Below are 20,393 nucleotides of genomic sequence, written 5' to 3'. Positions count from 1 at the left end.
AGTCTTATGTGCCTCATTAGGGGAACACAGGTTCCATCTTATCCGCTTTTGTGCCATTAATACAAATTACACCTGAAGTACTGTCCCATTTACCATTGAACCAATTATGCTCATGTTGTTTATTAACGGTCTTGACTCGCAGACCTTGAGTTGCAGAATAAAATCAGGTTAATGGCACAATACTCTCAATCCCCCCTCCGAACTCCTCCTATAGATGTGTGTAGAGACAGCAGACAGTCCATAGAGTTTTGTTTTAGTTTTTTGTAGTTCTGCATTTTTGTAGATCACACTCCCAAGTTGTGCTACTGTAGTATGGTATGTGTTAGCAGTGATGACTGTTCTGAGGTGCACTTAAACATTTTAGGGTGTTAGAAGTTCTTGTGTATGTATATGCTGTGTGAGCAGGCACTTTTGACTTTTTAGGGGTATTTTGATACTCCTAGAACTGAAATGAACTGGACCAAACTGAAACCAGGGAGCTCAGAGAACCTGTTAATATCCTCATTGTCTTTTCAATGACTGCTGTATGTCATATCAGTGTCCTCCTGAAGACTGCTGTATGCCACCACTATGCCTTCTGTAGGACTGCGTATGTCACATGTGCCTTTATTCAGACTGCTGTCTGTAAAGTGACCTCTTAAACACTGTTTGTTATACCACAGTGCCTCTTCTGTCCTAATTTCTTTCAGAAAGTCAAGTTTTTTCTTTTTTTGTGTGTTATACTGTTGTTTCTATGGGGGCTCTGAGTGTTAGAGTGCTGCTTTATGTTGTATTATGCTTTCATGTGTTTCATGTTCTAACAGAGTTGATGTTTTATTAAGTATAGCCTGCTTTTTTTTTGAGTGAAAGTTTGGGGAAAACTTCACGATATACCAAAACAAAGAATGACAATCCATGCAAGTCACATCACGTAAGCTAGTGACACATTTTTACACACTGCTGCGATCATCTAGAATATGGCATATCTGTGTTTTTTTGAGAAAAGTGAACCATCCCCAGTAGTTTTTCTCTGTCTGTTATCTAATCTTTTATTATGAGCGAAGCAGTCAGGATATATTTAATATATACAGTACAATGTTTTTGTGTATGAAGTAAGAGGAAATGCTATAATATATTTTAAGAAGATTTTTCCATCTTATTATGTGCTTTAGAGAGTTTAACAACAACAAAAACTTCTTTTTTTGCCAAAGTGTTCAACTAATGCGAGTGTGTGCATGTGTGGATATATAAATGTTGCTGTAAGTTGCCAGTGTGGAGTAATACTGGCCCAAATTGATCATGCATTCATTGGCAAAACACGCTTTCTTTTGCAATCATTTCATAAACACTACATGTGTAGCGTTTTTTTTTCTTTCTCTCTCTCTCATTGTTAGACTTGTTTCTTGTTACTAAAAGACCTCGGCTGAGGACATTTAGATAATGTAGAATGTTATTGGCCATAATATCTTTTCCTTTTTTTTTTTTTTAGATCTGTTTAGAACTGTTTTCTATCTCGCATTGTTTGTTTTAAAACTTTTTGGCGTTGTTGTATTTATAGAGGTAGTTTAATAAAGCATTTTCAAAAGGAAAAGTAAGATCTGTGCTTGTCCTTATTCTTCTTTCTTCGTTGCTTTCTTTGCTCACCATTTACACTTTGTTTTGTTTTTTTTACTAAAATTATTAGCAATTTTACTAAATAATAAAATAATAATAATAATTTTGCTACCTTTTTTAAATATTTTGACATGTATTCTTTTAATTTTGTTTTTAGCATTGTCTGTGCTGAAAGTTATCAGATCATGTAATGTTCATTAGTTTAAATTTCATAAGCAATGAGGGTTGAAGATCTCTTTTGGTGATTGACAAAGTGTACCAAATCGTTTCAAGCAGGGGGTGCTCAAACCAGTTCCCGCAAAGTTCAGTTCCAGCTGTTCCAACACACTTTTCTGTGTTCTTGAGGAACTTCATTAGCTGGTTCAGGTGTGTTTGATAAGGTTTGGAAGTGAACTTTGTGAGATGGGAGATTTCCTGGGAAAAAAATAGAGCATCCCTGAACTAAAATGAAAATGTTACATTCAAACATGCAGTTATTTTTGTATCACTAGGGGGCAGCAGTGCAGAGGGACCAGATGTAGGTTTAAAGTGATGGAATGGGATCTGAACACCTGTGTTACTGTAATATGTCTGAAACTGCCCGGTTTTTCTCAACATGCCCATTAAGTGCAGTGAAGTTCTTCCTTTTATCATTATTATGATTATTAGTAGTAGTAGTCTCAGGAAACGACTAAGTAGCAGTGGCATGCATGACATGATACAGCTTGCTGATTTGGTCATTATTGCCACACTGTAGTGGTGTAAAAATCAGCAAGGTCAACTGAGAGGAAATAGAATTGATTTGATGTCTTTTCTTTGTAAATAGGGTGAAATGGGACGAACATGTTTCATGATTGATTGGCCTTTAAATATCAGCAGAAAATCAAATGTTAATAGTTGCCACAAGGGTAGCTGTCATTCCAAATGTTGTCATCTGCATCATAATCATGCATCACAGTGGATATGATCACATCTAATTCATCTTTGGCAAATGAAAATGCGCCTCTTAAACATGAGCCTCTAGAATACAAATTAATTACACAAACCTAGTTCTTAATTATTATTTTAATTACTGAATGTTAATTACAGAAAAGTGTACTGTTCCAAAATTGCTAAATTATTTGCCAGGGTCTGTTGTCCCACTTTATTTCACCAAGACACTTTTTACTCTCCACTCTTGCAATTTTGTTCTGATGGATTTGATTATTAATCATAACACTGTTATGGCATTACACAAACCATGTCATATAAAAGTTTGAGCCTGTGTATGGACACTATCAGGAATGTTATTTTATGGTAACTAGGAGGAGTTTTTTTCCTTTAAATAATAATTTAGTAAAATATATATAAAATGTGCTTAAAATCTTTATTTTATAATATTCTTGTTTCAATATTCTTGAAATTTGTCTCTATTGCAGTTGCTGCCGAATCATCTGCACTGTTAAATACAATTGAGTGTACAGTACACAAAATCAAAATTTTAAAACTTTTATATCAGAGTAATATAAAATAGGCCACACTGTACAATAACCGTAAGTCATGTGTTCATAGGGCATTCATAAGCAGTGCATAAACTCATTTAAATGTGTTTTAAGTGCGCATATGATTGTATTCGCCGTGTCTCACTGGACATGAAAAATCTGATAATAAATAGTCATAAATTGAGCCCCTTTTACTTTTATAATGCTTTTGAATGATAATAATTCATAATTCAAACTCCTCCAGTACAGTGTGGATGCACAGTGCAAAATTTTTTTTAGTTTCTCAATCACACAACAGACTGAGAAGCATGCCGCTCATCCTCTGAGTAACGCCTGAACTGTTCCCCTAGCAGCGGCTCCAGGCCCTCAGCCGAGCGGTAAGAACGTGCCCGAACAGCACACCCGATGACTCCGCCCACCACAGCCACAATAAGCACCACGGCAACAATCGCTATGGTGATGATCTCTGAAATAGTGTATGCCCGAGCTAAGGAGGGAGAAAGAGAGAGATTTTGTGTTTATATCAAACCACAAATGTATAAAGGTGAATAACATTTTTTAAATGCATAGTAAAATTGCCATTGAGTTCCTGTGTGCACTTCACACTCCAGTCCAGTAGGTGGCAGAAATGGATCCCTGACACTGCCTTTAAACCAGTGTCAGGACAAATGGGGTCCTCCCTAAAAATTGGGTCTCTATTAGGACCCCAAGTGATCCCATTGGCTCAATATTAATGTGTAATCTCTTTAGCATGATTTCTACCAAATCCAATCTGATCTCATGAAAAAACATAAATATTTTACAAGGTGGAGATTTAGTATGAATTTACAATGTCATTTGTATGAAAACATGAGATTTTTGGAAAAATGATAAACATAAAGGGCCACCCTGAGTGGGGGAATAAGCAGACTGTATGAAAATGTACGAATGATATTACAAATTCATGTCTTTAAAGTAATTATGTGTTAAATATCCAGAGATTTCTGTTATAAAAAGAACAATGTACTGAAGAGTGGGCGAACCTGACACCGTCAGACAAATTCAAAGGAGGAAATCAATGGCCTCTGCAACAATTTTACTGTTAAAATTGCTGAAACCCGAACAGAACACTTGTATTTTTGGGTTCTTCATTAAGTGTTGAAGTGAATCATAATGTATTGCCTTTATACTGAATTCACACAGCTGGATATTAATTAAATGATCTACTTTTGTGTTGCACAGAAGAAAAAAGATGTGAGGAAATGATGAGTTTTTGGGTGAACGATTCCTTTAACTTTTAAGTTCAGTTATACTAATAAAGTTCTCCAGAAAGGAATATTGGTAACACTTTAGAATAATGTTCTATCATTAACAGATAATTATGCAGGAAGTAATGCAGGACTAATGGGTGAACTACATTAACACTTCAGCTACTAATATTAACTAATATCCAAACAAGCCTAAATAATCAGTAAGTAATAGTGAATTTAGGACTGAGATACTTCCTTAATAAGCAGTCAGTAATTACTGAATGAGATTGGCCTCACTACGAAATAGTTATTATTTTCACCAATTAATTACCAATGAATTACTAATCGCTAATTAGGCTACTCTAGTGTTACTTAATCACTTTGCATTAACTAGTAATTATCTGGACCGTTATTTTAAGGTGAAGAACTTTTTTTTTAATTTTAAAATAATGGTTCAGATCACTAGTAGTTCTTGAAGAGTAACTAGGTAACACTAGAGTAATTAGTAATGCATTTTAAGTCAACGTTGAGAATAAAAAAGACAACTGTTGACGTTTCTGTTCTTATTTAATAGTAACTGAAGTTTTAGTGTAGTACTACTCATTAGTTCTGCGTTACTTCCTGCATAGTTTACCTATTAATGACAGATCATTATTCTAAAGTGTTACTGGAATACTTAGATAGTTTATGGGCTTGTTATGGATACTTTTTTTGCTGTGTTGCTATCACTGATTACTCACTTGGCCACTGAACCTCATAGGTGTAGCCCAGGTTGTCTGGGGCAGCGACAAACATTTCAGCATTTCTGACTGGTGGCCAGAAAGGAACCATATTGAACTCTCTGTTGTGTCCAATCGGAGCGTTTTCCTCAGGATAGACCACTGTTCCTGCTGCGTTAGTACAAAGATCACTAGTTAGAATGCAACTGAAATGTAAAACTCATTTTTTGTATGTATGTATGTACATTGTGTGTGTGTGTGTGTGTGTGTGTTTACCAGCAGTGTGTCTCTGAAGCCATTCATCAAAGATGGCATCAGTGAACGTGTGAAGCAGGACAAAGATGGGGTCGTTTGGTGACAGGTGAGTCTGTCCACCTGTGCCATTGAGAAACAAATGAGCCAGGTTGTGCAGACTCCTCACTACTGGGTCATAGTTTCCCTGGGGAGCACTGTAACCTAATGACACACAAGAACACCAATTAAAAGTCTCCGAAATGCTGCAAAGACTTTATGCAGGTGGCTATTTGGTGTGCTAGTTCCTTTGACTGTGGCTTCAAACATTTTTCAAAAACCTTTTTAGAAAGTAGTTTTATTTGCATTTGCTAGTGTATCATACCCTCAACAGTGTTCCTGAAGCTCTGAGAAGAAGTTGAGTAGTAAGGTGGTGTGTCGAAAGTGTTCAGCTCGAGACAGTCAATGACGTCCTGTGGATCTGGTAGTCTCTGAACCATGGGTCGAGCCACATTACCGGCAGGGTTTCTTCTGATTGGATTTGTCTCTGTACCTGAATACACACCAGGCAGAGAAATGTTGATAACTTTTGATATATTTTGATGAACATGGTTTTTTGTTTTTTTTGTCAGAATCTATTAATTTGTCTCAAAAAGACATTAAAATGCAATTCAAACACACACTGACTTGAAAACAACTCTTCAATAATGAGCAAGTTCTGAATTAAAATTAATTTTGATATTTTATGTGGGGCATGAAGTTAAAATGTCAGGGTGATACAACTGCCCTGAATCATAATAATAAAAAAAAAACCCATCTCTTAAATGTCTCATATTAAAGATTTCTTAGGAAAAAATATTTTAATATTTTAACAAAACTGCTTCACTGCTTTTAGTATTTGAAAAACCTTTGTCTGTCAAATCATGCAGTGTGAACAATACAGTTATACAAATACATATATATATATAAAGACAAAAAACACACAACATTTGTAAAACTTTAACTGAAATCAAAGTGAACTTGGAAAAAATAAAAACTAATAATAATAATAATAGTATCTTAATGGAAAAAAATAACACTGGTGTACACTATGAAAATATATATATATATATATATTTTTTTTTTTACTTGATATTTGCACCACATTACTTTTTTTTAGAGTCATTCAATTTAAATTTTGAAAATGTTATAAAAGTTTTTCGTAACCTTATGAAATCAAAATGAATAAAGACTTTGTATGCCTTAAACTAGATTTTTTTTAAATCATGATTTGTTGTTTGTCTTTGACCTATGAACCAAATCTCTTTCTGAGGTCCCGCAGACTGTGAGAAAGAAGCATCATAAGATTGAATATTATACTATTCAGTTTGTCTGCAGTTGTGAGTCACTTGCAAATACAATCACATGATTCTAATCATTTTGCCCATATAAGGTTTGATCTTTCTTCTGAGCTTTCGAAATGCCTCAAAGGATTAGTTCAAACAGCATGTGAGCAGTCTTAGGTCTTGGAATGCATGTGTGTGTGTGTGTCTTACTGTTGCAGATGGTCTCCAATGTCTCACACTCCCCCACACTCTCACAGATCTCCCACCAGGGAGAGGACACAAAATTAGACGTGTGTTTCTGCAGTATTCTGGGTATATGTGCGTTCGTGTGATGTATAGAGAGGCAGTGTGTGTTACTGGTATGTTGTGTGAGTGTGTCGTACTGTTGCAGATGGTCCCCAGTGTCTCATACTCCTCCACACTCTCACAGATGACTCTCCACTGAGAGAACACAGAATTGGAACTGATGCCATTGGTGTCAAAGCTGCTTCTGGCTCCCAGCAGGTCATCAGTGCAGATATCACACTCGCTGCCTCCAATTGCAAAGTTCCAGTACGGCAGGGCAAACGACGGATCCCCCAGCATGTCCTGTGCACACACACACATGTGTATCCCAACATGTCCCATTAGCTGATCCTTCTATCAATGGGGAATAGTTGGTATTTCTGCTTACTGCACAAGATAATAAGACTTGCCAGATTGATTTTTCTGGATTAGAGCATACAGTAAATCTAACAAAACTTTAGAGGATTATGTTAATAAAAGAAGGAAAATGTACAAATGAGGTAAAAACAAACAAACAAACGTTCATTTAATTAAATTCAAGATACATTATCTTAGAAAAAAGTTTTATCTTAGTTCTCAAGTAAAGGTGTTCTTAGTATATTTTGACTTTTTGTGTTTTTTTAATTTATTTACATTTATATTTAGTTATTTATTTATTTAATTTAAATTTAAATTGTTTTCTTCTTTACAGGTCTTCTATAAGAATGAAGTATTGAAGCCCATTTCCGACACATAATAAAAAACTTTAGTTAATCATACAAAAGTCGAAATTATGAGATACTAAGTCACTATAAGATAAAAAAATCTAAATGGTCAGATACTAAGTCAAAATTGTGACATAAAAAGTGATAATTATGAGCAAAAGTCAAAAGTTGTATCTAATAGTTATGATGTTTTATCTTGTATTTCAAATTGTCATCATTATGTTTTATGTCATAACTTTCAACTTGTCTTGGCATGTAATAACTGTGACAACAAAGCATGAATACTGAAACATAACATTTCTGTCATAATTTGCTCAACTTCATGTCGTTCCAAACCTGTATGACTGGCTTTCTTCCACTGAATAAATAAGAAGGTATTTTAAAAAATGTATTGTTCATACTTCTCTATTGGAGCTTCATCAAACATCAAAAAACATCAAAGCATCATAAAAGTGATCTGAAGTCTCTGAAGTCATATCATAACTTTGTATTATAAATAAATCTAAATTAAAGTCATAATCCACTGATAATAATTCCCACCAAAATGAATATTTATTTATTTACCAGATCAACCAGACTTATTTAACTGACATGAGGACCCCAAAAAGAGACACTGTATGGCGGATGTCAACAAAGTAAAGTTCACCTGTTTCTCTTCAGAAAACTTGACATACAGGGAATGAGTCATATGAACTTCTATGATACTTTTTGCATGTTTTTTGAAGCTTGAAAGCCCCAGTGCCCAGTCGCTATATTTGCATGGAAAAGAGCGACCAATGCATTCTTTAAAATATCTCCTTTTGTGTTCCATGTCATAAAGTTTTGGAATCACAAGACATCATTTAACAGGTTTTGTATTTCATTATCATTATCTGATTTGGGTCACCTGCATGTCTCTCTCCAGTTGCAACAGGTGGTACCGGTGCCAAGTGACAAATCCTGGTCCTTCGTGTGAGAAATCCACACCTCCGAAGCTCTGCTGGCCTTGACCCATGTAAGTCTTACTGACCGAATAGTAGTGGGTCCAGACAAAGTAATTATAAATGGTGATGTTCTCAAACTGTACACTTGCTCCGTCCGGGCCGAAAATCTCCTGATAGCGGCGGGTACAGATGACCAGGTCAGGATGGACAGTTCTTTTAGCCTGGCCCAGGGCGTCCACAAAGGCTCTTTTCTCATCTGCAGACATCTGCATGACGTTACGTCGCACTGAGAACACAAACAAACCCAGACGATTCAGAAAGCAAAGCATACAAACATCACATACTGTATGTATTTACAGTGCATATCTGTATACTTGTTCATCATGAGGATTTAAGCGTATGGATGTCTGTCCTCACCCACGGTGACTCTTTGATCACAGTTTGGCCCGGTCAGACCGTGCCGGCATCGGCCACAGTTAAATCCACTGAAGTTTCCGTTGCATTGACAGGTTCTGTTAAAGAACCGAAGTGGCCATCGTTCTCTATCATCCCGCCCATCGTGAGGATACTGAGGCCCGTGTGGCCGGCGGTCAGCAGTAATTGACACACATTGACCTCTCCCTGTACTGGATCCACACTCGTCATTGGGCAGTCCAGTAGGTGATGGGCAGCAGGTGCCACTCTGCAGACCTTCTGGTGTCACACACTGACGTGGGAACTGCGCGTGCGTCAGCACAACGCACATTAGCACTAAACACACACTCTTCCACATCCTAGAAAGGCATAAATGGGACCACATGCATTGAAATATGCTCAAAGGGATAGATCACCCAAAAATGTCACCCTCATGTCATTACAAACCTGTAACAATTTTATTTAGATGCTAGGCAGAATAAAAATCATACCGGTTTGGAGCAGCATGAAGGCGAGTAAAATAATTTGGGGGGTTAAATATTCCTTTAAAAGTGCATAGTTTGTGAAAGTTAGGCCGTTATGTCTGCCGATGTCTATCAGTCATAAAAATCAGCTTTTTAGTTTTGCATGCAGTTTATACTTGTAATATTAGCAAATTATTTAATTAGAACACTAAAAACAATATTTTATCTAAACATCATATAACAAGATAAATGTAGAAGCAAAATTTTATAAGAAATTATGAATTCATTATTTTACTTATCCTGTTTGGAAAACTGTTTATTATTTGTTTTATGCATAAACCACAAAAGCCTGTTAGATACTTACAGTATACTTTAAAAAATGAAATTTTTTTTTTTGCTAGACTACTAATTTTTGCTTCTTTTGTTTTCTTTTCTTTTGTTTTCTTTTATTTTAATTTTAATATTATTATTTTATAAATATAAAACATTTAATATATAATAAATTAAAATATTCATTTTATTTATTAATATTTTATTTACATTTATTTAGAATTTTTCAGTTAAACTGGATAAATTATGGAAATTGTGAAAAAATTTTCACCATGAAGTGTTATGGTTTGCTTCAGAAAAAAAGAGTAACCCACTCTGGTTCTAATTGTTAGTGAAAAAAAAAAAAACCTTATCGGACATTATCTGCAAAAAAAGGAAGTTGGGAAATCTTTTGAGATCAGTGCAAAAATGTGCACAGTAAGATTCGTTCTTACTACAGAAGATCTGAAAAATGGAAGAAATGTATTACTGTCAAAGAGAAACAATGGAAAGCGACAGAAGATTTTTCTCTCTATCTTTAATGCTGAATCTTTTATTTGTAGTTTTTTGAAGTACCCTAGGCTTGCAATTGTATAGCAGCCTTTTAGAAGCATCTAAGCATATAGACAGTTCCAGCTTCACAATCTCAAACTCACTGACTAGTTATGTCCTCAGAGCGAACCCACACAAATGGATTGCGTTAATGGTTTTTACAAAATAAAATAAACTATTTCCTTTATCGATCTGTCATCTTGTCTCTTATGTAAAAAAAGTTCAAGACAAAAAAAGTCATATGCATATAACTCTGCATCTATGCTCATCATAAATTCTGAACTGATTGATTAAACAACAATTCATCCATGTCATGCACTAGTGGGCCACAATGTCCGTCTTCAACCACTGCAGTGATATAAAGAGTAAAAAACGATACAGGAAAGAAAGATAAAAGTAAAGTGTACCTTATATCATCCGTTCTTTCTTTTCTACCCCACTCTTTCTTTCTCACACTCTCTCTTTCTCCTGTACTGTAGTGCCCCCCTGTGCTGTCCCCTGGCCAACTCTTTTATACTTACACCCCTCCTGACTGCACTCCTCTCTCTGATCCCTCCATCCCGTGATCAGCAGCCAGTAGAGAGAGAGGGAAGAGAGAGAGAAAGGGTAAAAACACATTCTACAACTCTCTTTCCTCTTCAGTGAATGTGGCTCTTCATTTGCGTCTGTTGGTTTGATAGATCAATGGTCTTTGCTTTCATAACAGGCAAAATAATAGACAGAAACAAACCATTTATTAAAGAAAAGACACATGTCACATGTCTGTTACAGGAGGGTTGTGCAGGAAAGATAGAATCGTTTTAAATACAGAACTCTTTAGATTTCAATTAGTACATATGCCAAACTTTGCCACGTTTTTATGTTTTACATATTTCTATGGAAATTGTTTAATGCAATAAATTTGTGTGACTTGTAACTATTGTTCTGCATCATCAATACTAAACAGTAGAAAATCAAAACCCAAAATGTATTTAGGCCTAAATTTCAGATTTATGTGTTTGAATTGCATATGAAATTTCCATCTATTTGTATTACGCAGTTTTATTATCAAACGAATAAACTTAATGTGATGCTTATTTGCCAATCATACATTAAGGAAACAAAAACAAACAAAAAAAGATTGTTCCAAAGCTATAGCCACATTGTTACCATGTTCATACTTTTTAACTGAATAAATGTACGTATATTCACAATTAACAGATTTATGCTGATCTGAAGCAATTTGAACAAATACATAAAATGTGATTTTATTATTTTTATGATTTAAATAAAATATATAAATGTACTTATTTATTTATTTATTTAATCCAAATGGATGGAATTTTATATGCAACTCAAATACATAAATCTTAAATTTAGACATTGGAGTGCAGGACAATTGAAAAAAAAAATAGCATTTTGAAAATATGATTTTCTAATTTTTAGGATTTAAATAAAATATATTTGCAAACATAAAAACAATAAACTTTATAAATAATAATAAACTAAATCTTACTTGTTTAATTTATGTATGACTGAAAAATATGCATCACATTAAGTTTATTACTTTTTTTTCAATCCAAATGAAAGGAATTTTATATATTTAACTCAAATACACATCTTAAATTTAGGCCTAAATATATTTTTGGAGTGCAGGACAATACATGTTGGTAAAAAAGTATTTTATCGTGTTTTTCAGTAAAACTATCTAAATATCTCTAAAACAAGATAAATATACTTGAGAAGCAAAACTGCGTAATATAATAAAACTTGTTTTTCTCAAAATAAATATTGAGTTAAGTTTATTTCTCTTACCCCATGGGCAAATAGTTTGTTTATTTGTTTATTTTAAACATAAACCATGTTAAATATTCGATGTTTTAAACAAGAAAACACTCAATAAAAACTAAAATCTAAACATATTCTCTGAAAACAAGTCTTAATATTTTATGCTGTTTTGCTTTTCATGTACATTTATCTTTTTACCCCAGAATTTTTTAATATTTTAACTGTGAAACCAGCCTAAAAACTGATATGACTCTGCTTTTTCACAAATAACGGTCATTCTACTGTACGAAGAATAACACAGGAGTGACATTTGGTGTCAAGGCTAACCAGACCATTCAATACACATATAGACACACACACTCTCCCACAGTCAGACCCTCAGTCACACACACACACACACACACTTGTATGATCTAGAATCATACTCCTTGAGGTCAGCAATGCTAAACAACAGAGGTTCTGGGGTCATAGGATGAACTCTTCTCTGTGGACTCCAGTGGTATAGTTGTCATAGCAACGTCCTCTTGCTGGACCTGCGAGTACTCTGGAAGGTTATCTACAGCGGTTCTGCAAACACAAACAATCAGTCACAATGCGTATGTGTGTGTGTGTGTGTGTGTGTTTATGTTCCTCATAATCAGGGTGAGTATGTGTGGTCATATACTCACTATTCATCTACAGTTAGAATCATACTCCTTGAGGTCAGCAATGCTAAACAACAGAGGTTCTGGGGTCATAGGATGAACTCTTCTCTGTGGACTCCAGTGGTATAGTTGTCATAGCAACGTCCTCTTGCTGGACCTGCGAGTACTCTGGAAGGTTATCTACAGCGGTTCTGCAAACACAAACAATCAGTCACAATGCGTATGTGTGTGCGTGTGTGTGTGTGTTTGTTTATGTTCCTCATAATCAGGGTGAGTATGTGTGGTCATATACTCACTATTCATCTACAGTGTTGGGGGGTAACTCATTACAAGTAACGCGAGTTACGTAATCAGATTATTTTTTTCAAGTAACTAGCAAAGTAACGCATTACTTTTTAATTTACAAGACAATATCTGAGTTACTTTTTCAAAAAAATAACGCCAGTTACTTTGTTTTTCCATTTATTGACTGACAGCTCTCCTGTCCCCATGTTGGGAGAAATCGGGAGTACAGAGGTGTTGTGTGCGCTGTGTGAACATGATGTCACTGTAGTTCTAGACTAAATGTGAATGTACATTCAAATGAATTAAAACGGAGAAATGCAAACTCAGAATATGACGCAAACCTGCAATAATTAAATATGTTAAATAACACAAATGTATCTAATCTCATTTTATTAACCAATATCTTTGCTGCTGACCTTTGATGATCCAGTTCAACCATACTAATAAGCAAAAATGACTTTAGAGAAACTAACAATTGTGCTTCATTGTTTTTTTTATTGCTGAAGAGTGTTTCTTCTCCTGCGTTCTACTGTACAGACGTGAATTTACTTTTCCTTCAGCCTGAGGTTTATTCATTACACTTTTTGGTGTGAAAGGGCTTTTACATTTGCTATAAATAGAACTTCTTATATTAAAAACAATCAAGCCCTGCTCATATTTAAAAAGTAACACGAAAGTAACACAAAAGTAACGTAACACATTACTTAAGTAACGTAATTAGTTACTTTTTTAGGGAGTAACGCAATATTGTAATGCATTACTTTTAAAAGTAATTTTCCCCAACACTGTTTATCGATTGGAACGGTGGTATCTATATTGTTTGCGTCACCTTCTTTACCTCCGTTTCCTCTAGCACACAGCTTCTTTGGGGCCACACTGCTGCTAACAAATATATAGGAATATTATCTTTAAAGCAGTTCTTTCAATATACATAATCTATTATTAGCCAGAGGAAGGTGGTCGATCGTTATAATTTTTAGAAATCTCTAAATTCAACCCGTTCTCCCACACACTCACCCACAGTGCAAACGTTATATAATCATTTATGAGTCACAATAAGATTTATAATGTGTACCCCTCTCGCAATATGTCATTGTTTTGATGCTGTAGGGAGCAGTGGGGGGGATTATGACTGTTATATAAAAAACAACTTATATGGCTATATGACGTTGAGTGCAATGTACTGTAAATATTTTTTTCCCAGAAGAGAACTAGTTAATTTCTTAATTAACTGGTTAGTTCATTAAACTCCAATGTTCTTATAGTTCACTCATAGGTTTGAGTCTTAGGGATCTTGTTATGTATGTCACTTTTGATAAAATCATCTGTCGAGTGGATTTTGTGTGTGTATTTATTAACACTCTGTATACAGTCTATATTAGTCACATGACACCGGGGAGAGAAAATGGCTAATTGGGCCCAATTTGGACATTTTCACTTAGGGGTGTACTCACTTTTGTGGCCAGCGGTTTAGACATTAATGGCTGTGTGTTGAATTATTTCGAGGGGACAGCAAATTTACACTGTTATACAAGCTGTACACTCACTACTTTACATTGTAACAAAGTGTAATTTCTTCAGTGTTAGCACATGAAAAGATATAATAAAATATTTACAAAAATGTGAGGGGTGTACTCACTTCTGTGAGATACTGTATATATCTCATCAGTTACTGTAGTGATGTTCCAATAACAACTTCTCCCTTCAAAGATCCTTATAATCTTACAATGCACACACAAACCTATTTGGCTTTGTCCTGCACTTCAGAATGTAGACAGTGGTGACAGCAGTTTGCAGAATGAGAAAGAATGCTGCTGCTATGGCTCCTATCTTCCATGCGTCCTGCCCTATGGCTTTGGTCTCTGAAGCGTGAAAGAGAGAAAGTACTGTCAAATATAGAAAGTTAAATAAATCAAAAAAGAGAAATGAGCAGGTGTGCCTCTCTATAGACACTACCATCTGGCACTTTCCAGTACAAAATATTGAAAAAAAAAATTAAACAAATGGTCAGTGACAGGTGCTCGACCTTCAGAAAATACAAGTATCCAAAAGTATAAAAGTGGTATAATTTGGGAAAGGAAAATTTAAGAGAGAGAGAAAAAGAAGAATTAGGGCAAATCAAATTATGAATAATTTACTGCCATTGTGTGAATAATCTGCATTCATGGAATCTATAAAAAAGTTACTGTAATCTGATTATGAGTATTTTAAAATGTGATATAATCTTATTATAAGTACTTAATTTTTGGAATCTGATTACGTCACTGTAAAACAAATTCCGTAATATTTAGGGTAAAAAAATGGCAGCTGTGGTTGCCAGAATTTTACCGTAAAAAAATACGGTAGCAGCATTTTAGGGTTTTAACATAAATTTACAGTTAAATAACATAATTTCATTAACTGATATAATGTTAATATACCAGCCCATTGAAGTACTGAATTCTGTTTTGTACCTTTGTAATACACTGCACCAAAAGCAGGTGATGATGAGAAAATCACATGATGAACCAAAGCCCATCACAAGCAGCTTTTAAATAATAACATATATAGAAGGTGCACAGTGTCATTCACACAAACACTAAACACCATCACGGTAACACACATGAAACTGAAATAATGCAATAAATATTAATTGAACAACATTAGATGTAACATACAACCCTAATGTACACAACTGATAAGAAAAAACTAAGAAACATAGTTATTTCAACAAAAAGACATCAAATTTGAAATGTAACGCAGGGAATTCTGGGAATGTCAATTTACGGTTGTTCATTGTAAATTATAAGATCTTTTTCACTTCCAAAAATGGTATACTACATGTAATGTCCAATACAGTTTTATAGTAGGGGAACTTACCGTTAACCATTTAACAGGTTTTTACTGTAGCATTTTTACAGTCTTTTACCGTTAAATTCACAGTCATTTTTTATAGTGTAATCTACATTACATGTAATCAGTTACGAACCAGCACTGTAGGTAGATAGATAGATTTATGTATAAATGTTTCAGCATATATCCATTCCAGATGTTTTTGAAGAATGTACTCAGACAATAAGATGACACTTATGAGAAGTTGTATGTCTTTTGAAAAAATAGGTTTTGCAAGTCTGTTTACTTTGGTGTGTTTAAATGATATTTCTCATGTAGTTGCCATACGTGTAGAGTCCATTGGTGCATCAGTATCTCCGAGCCTCAGTTTGTGAACTGGTGTTGGTGGGAGCTCCTCAACAGTGTTCATCAACACCGGTACACCCTGATTGTTCTTGTTCGGGTCCCTGGAGGTGATAATCTCGTTTACATCACTTGCCTCATGTGTTTTACCGGTAAAATCAGTTTTACCTGTAAAATAAGTTTCCACACATTTCCAGTTACATTTATAGACAGCAGGCGACAGAAGGTTTGAGAGGGAATTTGTGTCATTAACAGCCTCACCGCCTGTTGCTTTAGACTTCTTTATAACAGGCTCCTGCAACTTGATTGGTCCCTTAGTATCCACGGCGACCTCTGTTGTGAAATGGAGGAGACATTTAACAGAGTGGTGAAAATTGCAGCAGGAAGATGAGATGAGAGCTGGAGGATATGTATGGAATTTAAAATGACGTTCTCACAGTATATGCTACGTGTGAGACAACAGCTAGGTCTAAAATAGTTCAATATATAACGTGCTAAGAAACCTTTGCAAAGAGATGTGTGTTTGTCACTGGACACAATTACTTTGTTTCACTATATATTGAATGTGAGGTCATTTTCTACAATGTTGGAAATTTCCCCCCATACTTTTGGTTTAAATGGCCAAAGATATTGGTATGCAACTAATGACTGGTTTTAATGAAGACTAGGGTGAGATTCGTACTATTATTCTTCTCATAAGACATCTTCAAATCATGAAATCAATCATAACAGATGCACATTTGATACACGTATTTATCCCATGCACAGAAATGAAGAAAGTCTGCTTTATCTGAATACAACCAACTGTGATAGAGGCCACTTGACTCAGTGAAGCATGTAGTGCTTTTAGGAGGATTGGAGGGTAAAGTCTATGTTGTGTGGGAATTAAGGTTTAGGGGTATCTTAGTTTCAGCAGGATGAATGTGTTTCTCTATGTAGGTCACAGGAGCAGCAGGAGCAGAAACATATAGGAGAGTGGTTCATTGGAAATGAGGCTCTGGAGCTTTTGACAGACACCAAAACAGACCACATTCTCACTCGTTTAGGCAGATGTAAAAATGCAACATGATCTCATTAATACTCATAGATGTTTTTTCATAAAGTTTTGTTCTACCACACTTACATTTTTGTATAATTGTATAGACTCTAAAATGAACCTTATTGAAGTAATGTCTCTGTTTAATAAGCATACGAACAACGTTAGAGACATATAACTGTGTATGAATTATTTTAGGTTAATAGAATATTGGATTGAAGGAATTAATAGAATAAAATTAGATTAATAAATTTTTTTAAAGCATCACATTTATGTAATGCATTTACCAGGTTTGACCGTTTCTGGTGACATTCAAACTGAACTTAAAAAATAAATATATATACATATATATAATTAAATAAAACAGTAAAGCTGAGCATTTGATTTCAATGAGTATATATTTTATGTTTCAGTATATGTACAAACAAACATACAAATGTGTACATTTTATGTACAAAATTAGTGCTGTCAAACGATTAATCGCGATACATAATTTGTTTACATAATATATGTATGTGTACTGTGTATATTTATTATGTATATATAAATACAAAACACATGCATGTATATATTTAAGAAAAATATGTTAAGTTTATATTATATATAAAATATATTTATATATAATATAAAATATAAGAATATAAATATATAAATGTATATACATGTAATTATTTTCAAAATATATACTGTATGTGTGTGTATTTATATATACATAATAAATATACACAGTACACATACATATATTATGTAAATAAAAACTTTTATTTTGGATGCAATTAATCACGATTAATCGTTTGACAGCACTAGTACAAATACATATGAACACTAATAACATTAGTCTATAAAATGACACTGACCAGAGATTGCATTTTGCTTATTGCTTATTTCAGTTTGTTTTTGTCACTTTTTTCTTATGTAGAGGGAGATATTATTAATGTTTGCAGGTGTTTGTGTGGATTTTATTATTCTCCATGCTCCCAAATGTACCCCAACAAAATACTTACCCTTTTTCATCAAAACCATTCTATTCTGATCTATTCTATTCTATTCTGTTTAGGAAGATTCTACTACACTATATTCAATCCAAAATTTAAATAAAGTGATACCATCTGAATCCCCATTGTGTACAGCCTGACTGAGCAGTGTATTTCAGTGTATTTCAGCGTGACTGTGTAATTAATGGTGGATAGATGACTCAGAGTGCACCCAGGAGCCAGTCATCTCCAGAGTTCACATGTTATGAGTCTTTTCGCTACTATAAACTGAAGGGATGCCCTTAGGCAGTTTAGTTGCTTTGCTGTATATTGTAAGTACAATAATGATCAGACGGTGAAAGTCTAATTGCATTAGGTTTGGGAGGGGGGGGGGGGACACTCACAATTGTGAAACCATAGCTAACTAAAACTGTGGAGTAAAACTGGTCTAGAAAATATTACAGCAATTGTAACTTAATGGTTGGAGATTGAAATTGAGAATTATTTTTAGTTTGAAGTTGTCTTGGGTGGTAAATGCACTTAATAATAGATTCATTACCTGGTTCCTGTGGAGTTTCCTCTGGTACTGTTTTGGCGGTTGGAGGAACCTCCTCCTGTCTTGAAAATTTCTGGAGCTGTGCCTCAGATCCGGAATCTACCTCCTCTCTCCTTGCCTTAACTTCAGTCACACCTTCTTGAGTCTTTTCTACTTCCTGTTCTTCCTCTTCCTGTTCTACTTCATCCATATCAGTCACACCACCATCTGTACCCATCTGTGCTGTTACTGCCTGCCATTCCTCTTGACTATGCTCTGAATCCGTAGCCCATTGTGTATATAGCCTTTTCACAGATTCTTCTTCTTGTGGTCCTTGTACTTTAACCTCTATTGACACCTCTGCTTTCTCTATTTCCCCTTTTGCAGTCTTTTCCTCAATCTCAGACAACTGAGCCTCTTTCTCAGTGAATCCCTTTGCTGGGTCTTCTACATCTTCATCTTCATCTTCAGCCTCCTTGCTTCCTTTGTTCATTTTCACAGCTCCTCTTCCTGATTCGTTTTCTTTTTGTGTGTCAGGATATGACTGGACAGGTGATTCCTCTGAATGGCTTTCCTCAGTCATTGGTTCACCCACTTCAGCAATGTCAGTGTCTTGCAAAACAGATTCTACTGGTTCCTGAACTGAAGCTACTGCCTCAAGGACCAGCTCCACTGGTTTCTCTTCTGATTTCTCTTCTGGCTTTGAAATTGATGACTTGGCCAGTACTTTAATCTCCTCTGCAGGCTCTATATCTTGAGTCAGTCCTTCTTGACCTGGTTGCTCAGATGTCTGTTCACTTGATTCTGACATAAGGACATCTGGTTCTCCTGCAGTGAGCACCACTGCTTCTTCTGTTGTATAATCTGCTGCGGTCTCGACCGCTGGTGACTGCTCTGCTTGAGTCTTCTGTGGTGCGAGTTCACCTACAACCTGCTCCAAGGCCTCGCGTACGGCACCGGTTGTCGAGATCTGTACCGCCTGCTCAAAGGCTGCCTTCACTGCATCAATCATTTCACCCAGGCTTGGTGGGGCCGGCTCGGGGTCAGGGGAGGGGAGAGCATCATCTGTGCAAAGCAGCAAAGACAACTCAAGACTTTAGAGCAGATTTGACCAGGTCAACCTGCTAATGTGCAGCAGGGTCACATTTCATCACTCTTTCTGTGAGGATGAATATATGAGCACCAGAGTTGGGCAAAATTGGCTATATTTCAGTTTATGAGCTGGAATTTGGATGATCTATCTATCTATCTATCTCTCTATCTATCTTTCTATCTATCTATCTATCTATCTATCTATCTATCTATCTATCTATCTATCTATCTATCTATCCATCCATCTATCTTTTCTTAAATCATTTAATCATGCTGAAAACCATTGGTAAGTCTATATATTGTGCATGCTAATGTTCTGCTCATTCATTTTAACCTAGAATGCATAAAAGTGGTCCAATGGACTTGATATGTTTTGGAATATTCGTTGATATTCCATGTATCAATGTAAGATCATAAATTCAGAAAAACACATGAACGTTTTTCTCCATAAATGTGTTCAAATTGTATTTATTTTCTATTTTATGCTTTTTTATTTCAAATTATATTTTTGTTACCTCACTTTAAAAAATAGAAATAAAATTAAAACTTACAATATTTAATTCCTTGACATTTCCATGGATTACTCAAAAGTTGTGACTATGTTAGTTTTAGATTTTTTATTATATTTTATCTATCTATCTATCTATCTATCTATCTATCTATCTATCTATCTATCTA

The 20,393-nt window shown here is 35.0% G+C and overlaps 2 protein-coding genes across 2 annotated transcripts in view; both read right to left on the bottom strand.

Moving 5' to 3' along the window:
* Positions 1-2,689: 2,689 nt before the first annotated feature.
* On the bottom strand, positions 2,690-10,701 carry tyrp1b (tyrosinase-related protein 1b). Its single transcript, XM_016280707.1, has 8 exons — positions 10,616-10,701; positions 8,887-9,242; positions 8,433-8,755; positions 6,941-7,145; positions 5,618-5,785; positions 5,278-5,457; positions 5,023-5,172; positions 2,690-3,540 (listed from the first exon to the last, which is right to left on the bottom strand). The coding sequence occupies exons 2-8, from the start codon at positions 9,239-9,241 to the stop codon at positions 3,341-3,343; spliced, it is 1,581 nt and encodes a 526-aa protein (XP_016136193.1). The 5' UTR covers position 9,242; positions 10,616-10,701; the 3' UTR covers positions 2,690-3,340.
* A 1,985-nt stretch (positions 10,702-12,686) lies between these two features.
* The window catches only part of LOC107591570 (ABC transporter F family member 4-like), a 9,484-nt gene continuing 1,777 nt past the window's right edge, over positions 12,687-20,393 (bottom strand). The window contains exons 2-7 of the mRNA XM_016280764.1: positions 18,648-19,688; positions 16,340-16,411; positions 16,064-16,246; positions 14,646-14,766; positions 13,691-13,780; positions 12,687-12,810 (exon numbers count right to left, since the gene is read on the bottom strand). Coding sequence (XP_016136250.1) covers positions 12,687-12,810; positions 13,691-13,780; positions 14,646-14,766; positions 16,064-16,246; positions 16,340-16,411; positions 18,648-19,688 — 1,631 coding nt within the window. The remainder of the gene's footprint in view (positions 12,811-13,690; positions 13,781-14,645; positions 14,767-16,063; positions 16,247-16,339; positions 16,412-18,647; positions 19,689-20,393) is intronic.

This window comes from Sinocyclocheilus grahami, unplaced genomic scaffold (assembly GCF_001515645.1).
Source record: "Sinocyclocheilus grahami isolate Dianchi unplaced genomic scaffold, SAMN03320097.WGS_v1.1 scaffold143.1, whole genome shotgun sequence".
Classification (NCBI taxonomy): Eukaryota; Metazoa; Chordata; class Actinopteri; order Cypriniformes; family Cyprinidae; genus Sinocyclocheilus; species Sinocyclocheilus grahami.
The sequence above is the reverse complement of the archived record's forward strand: the minus strand, read 5'-3'. Positions and strand labels throughout refer to the sequence as shown.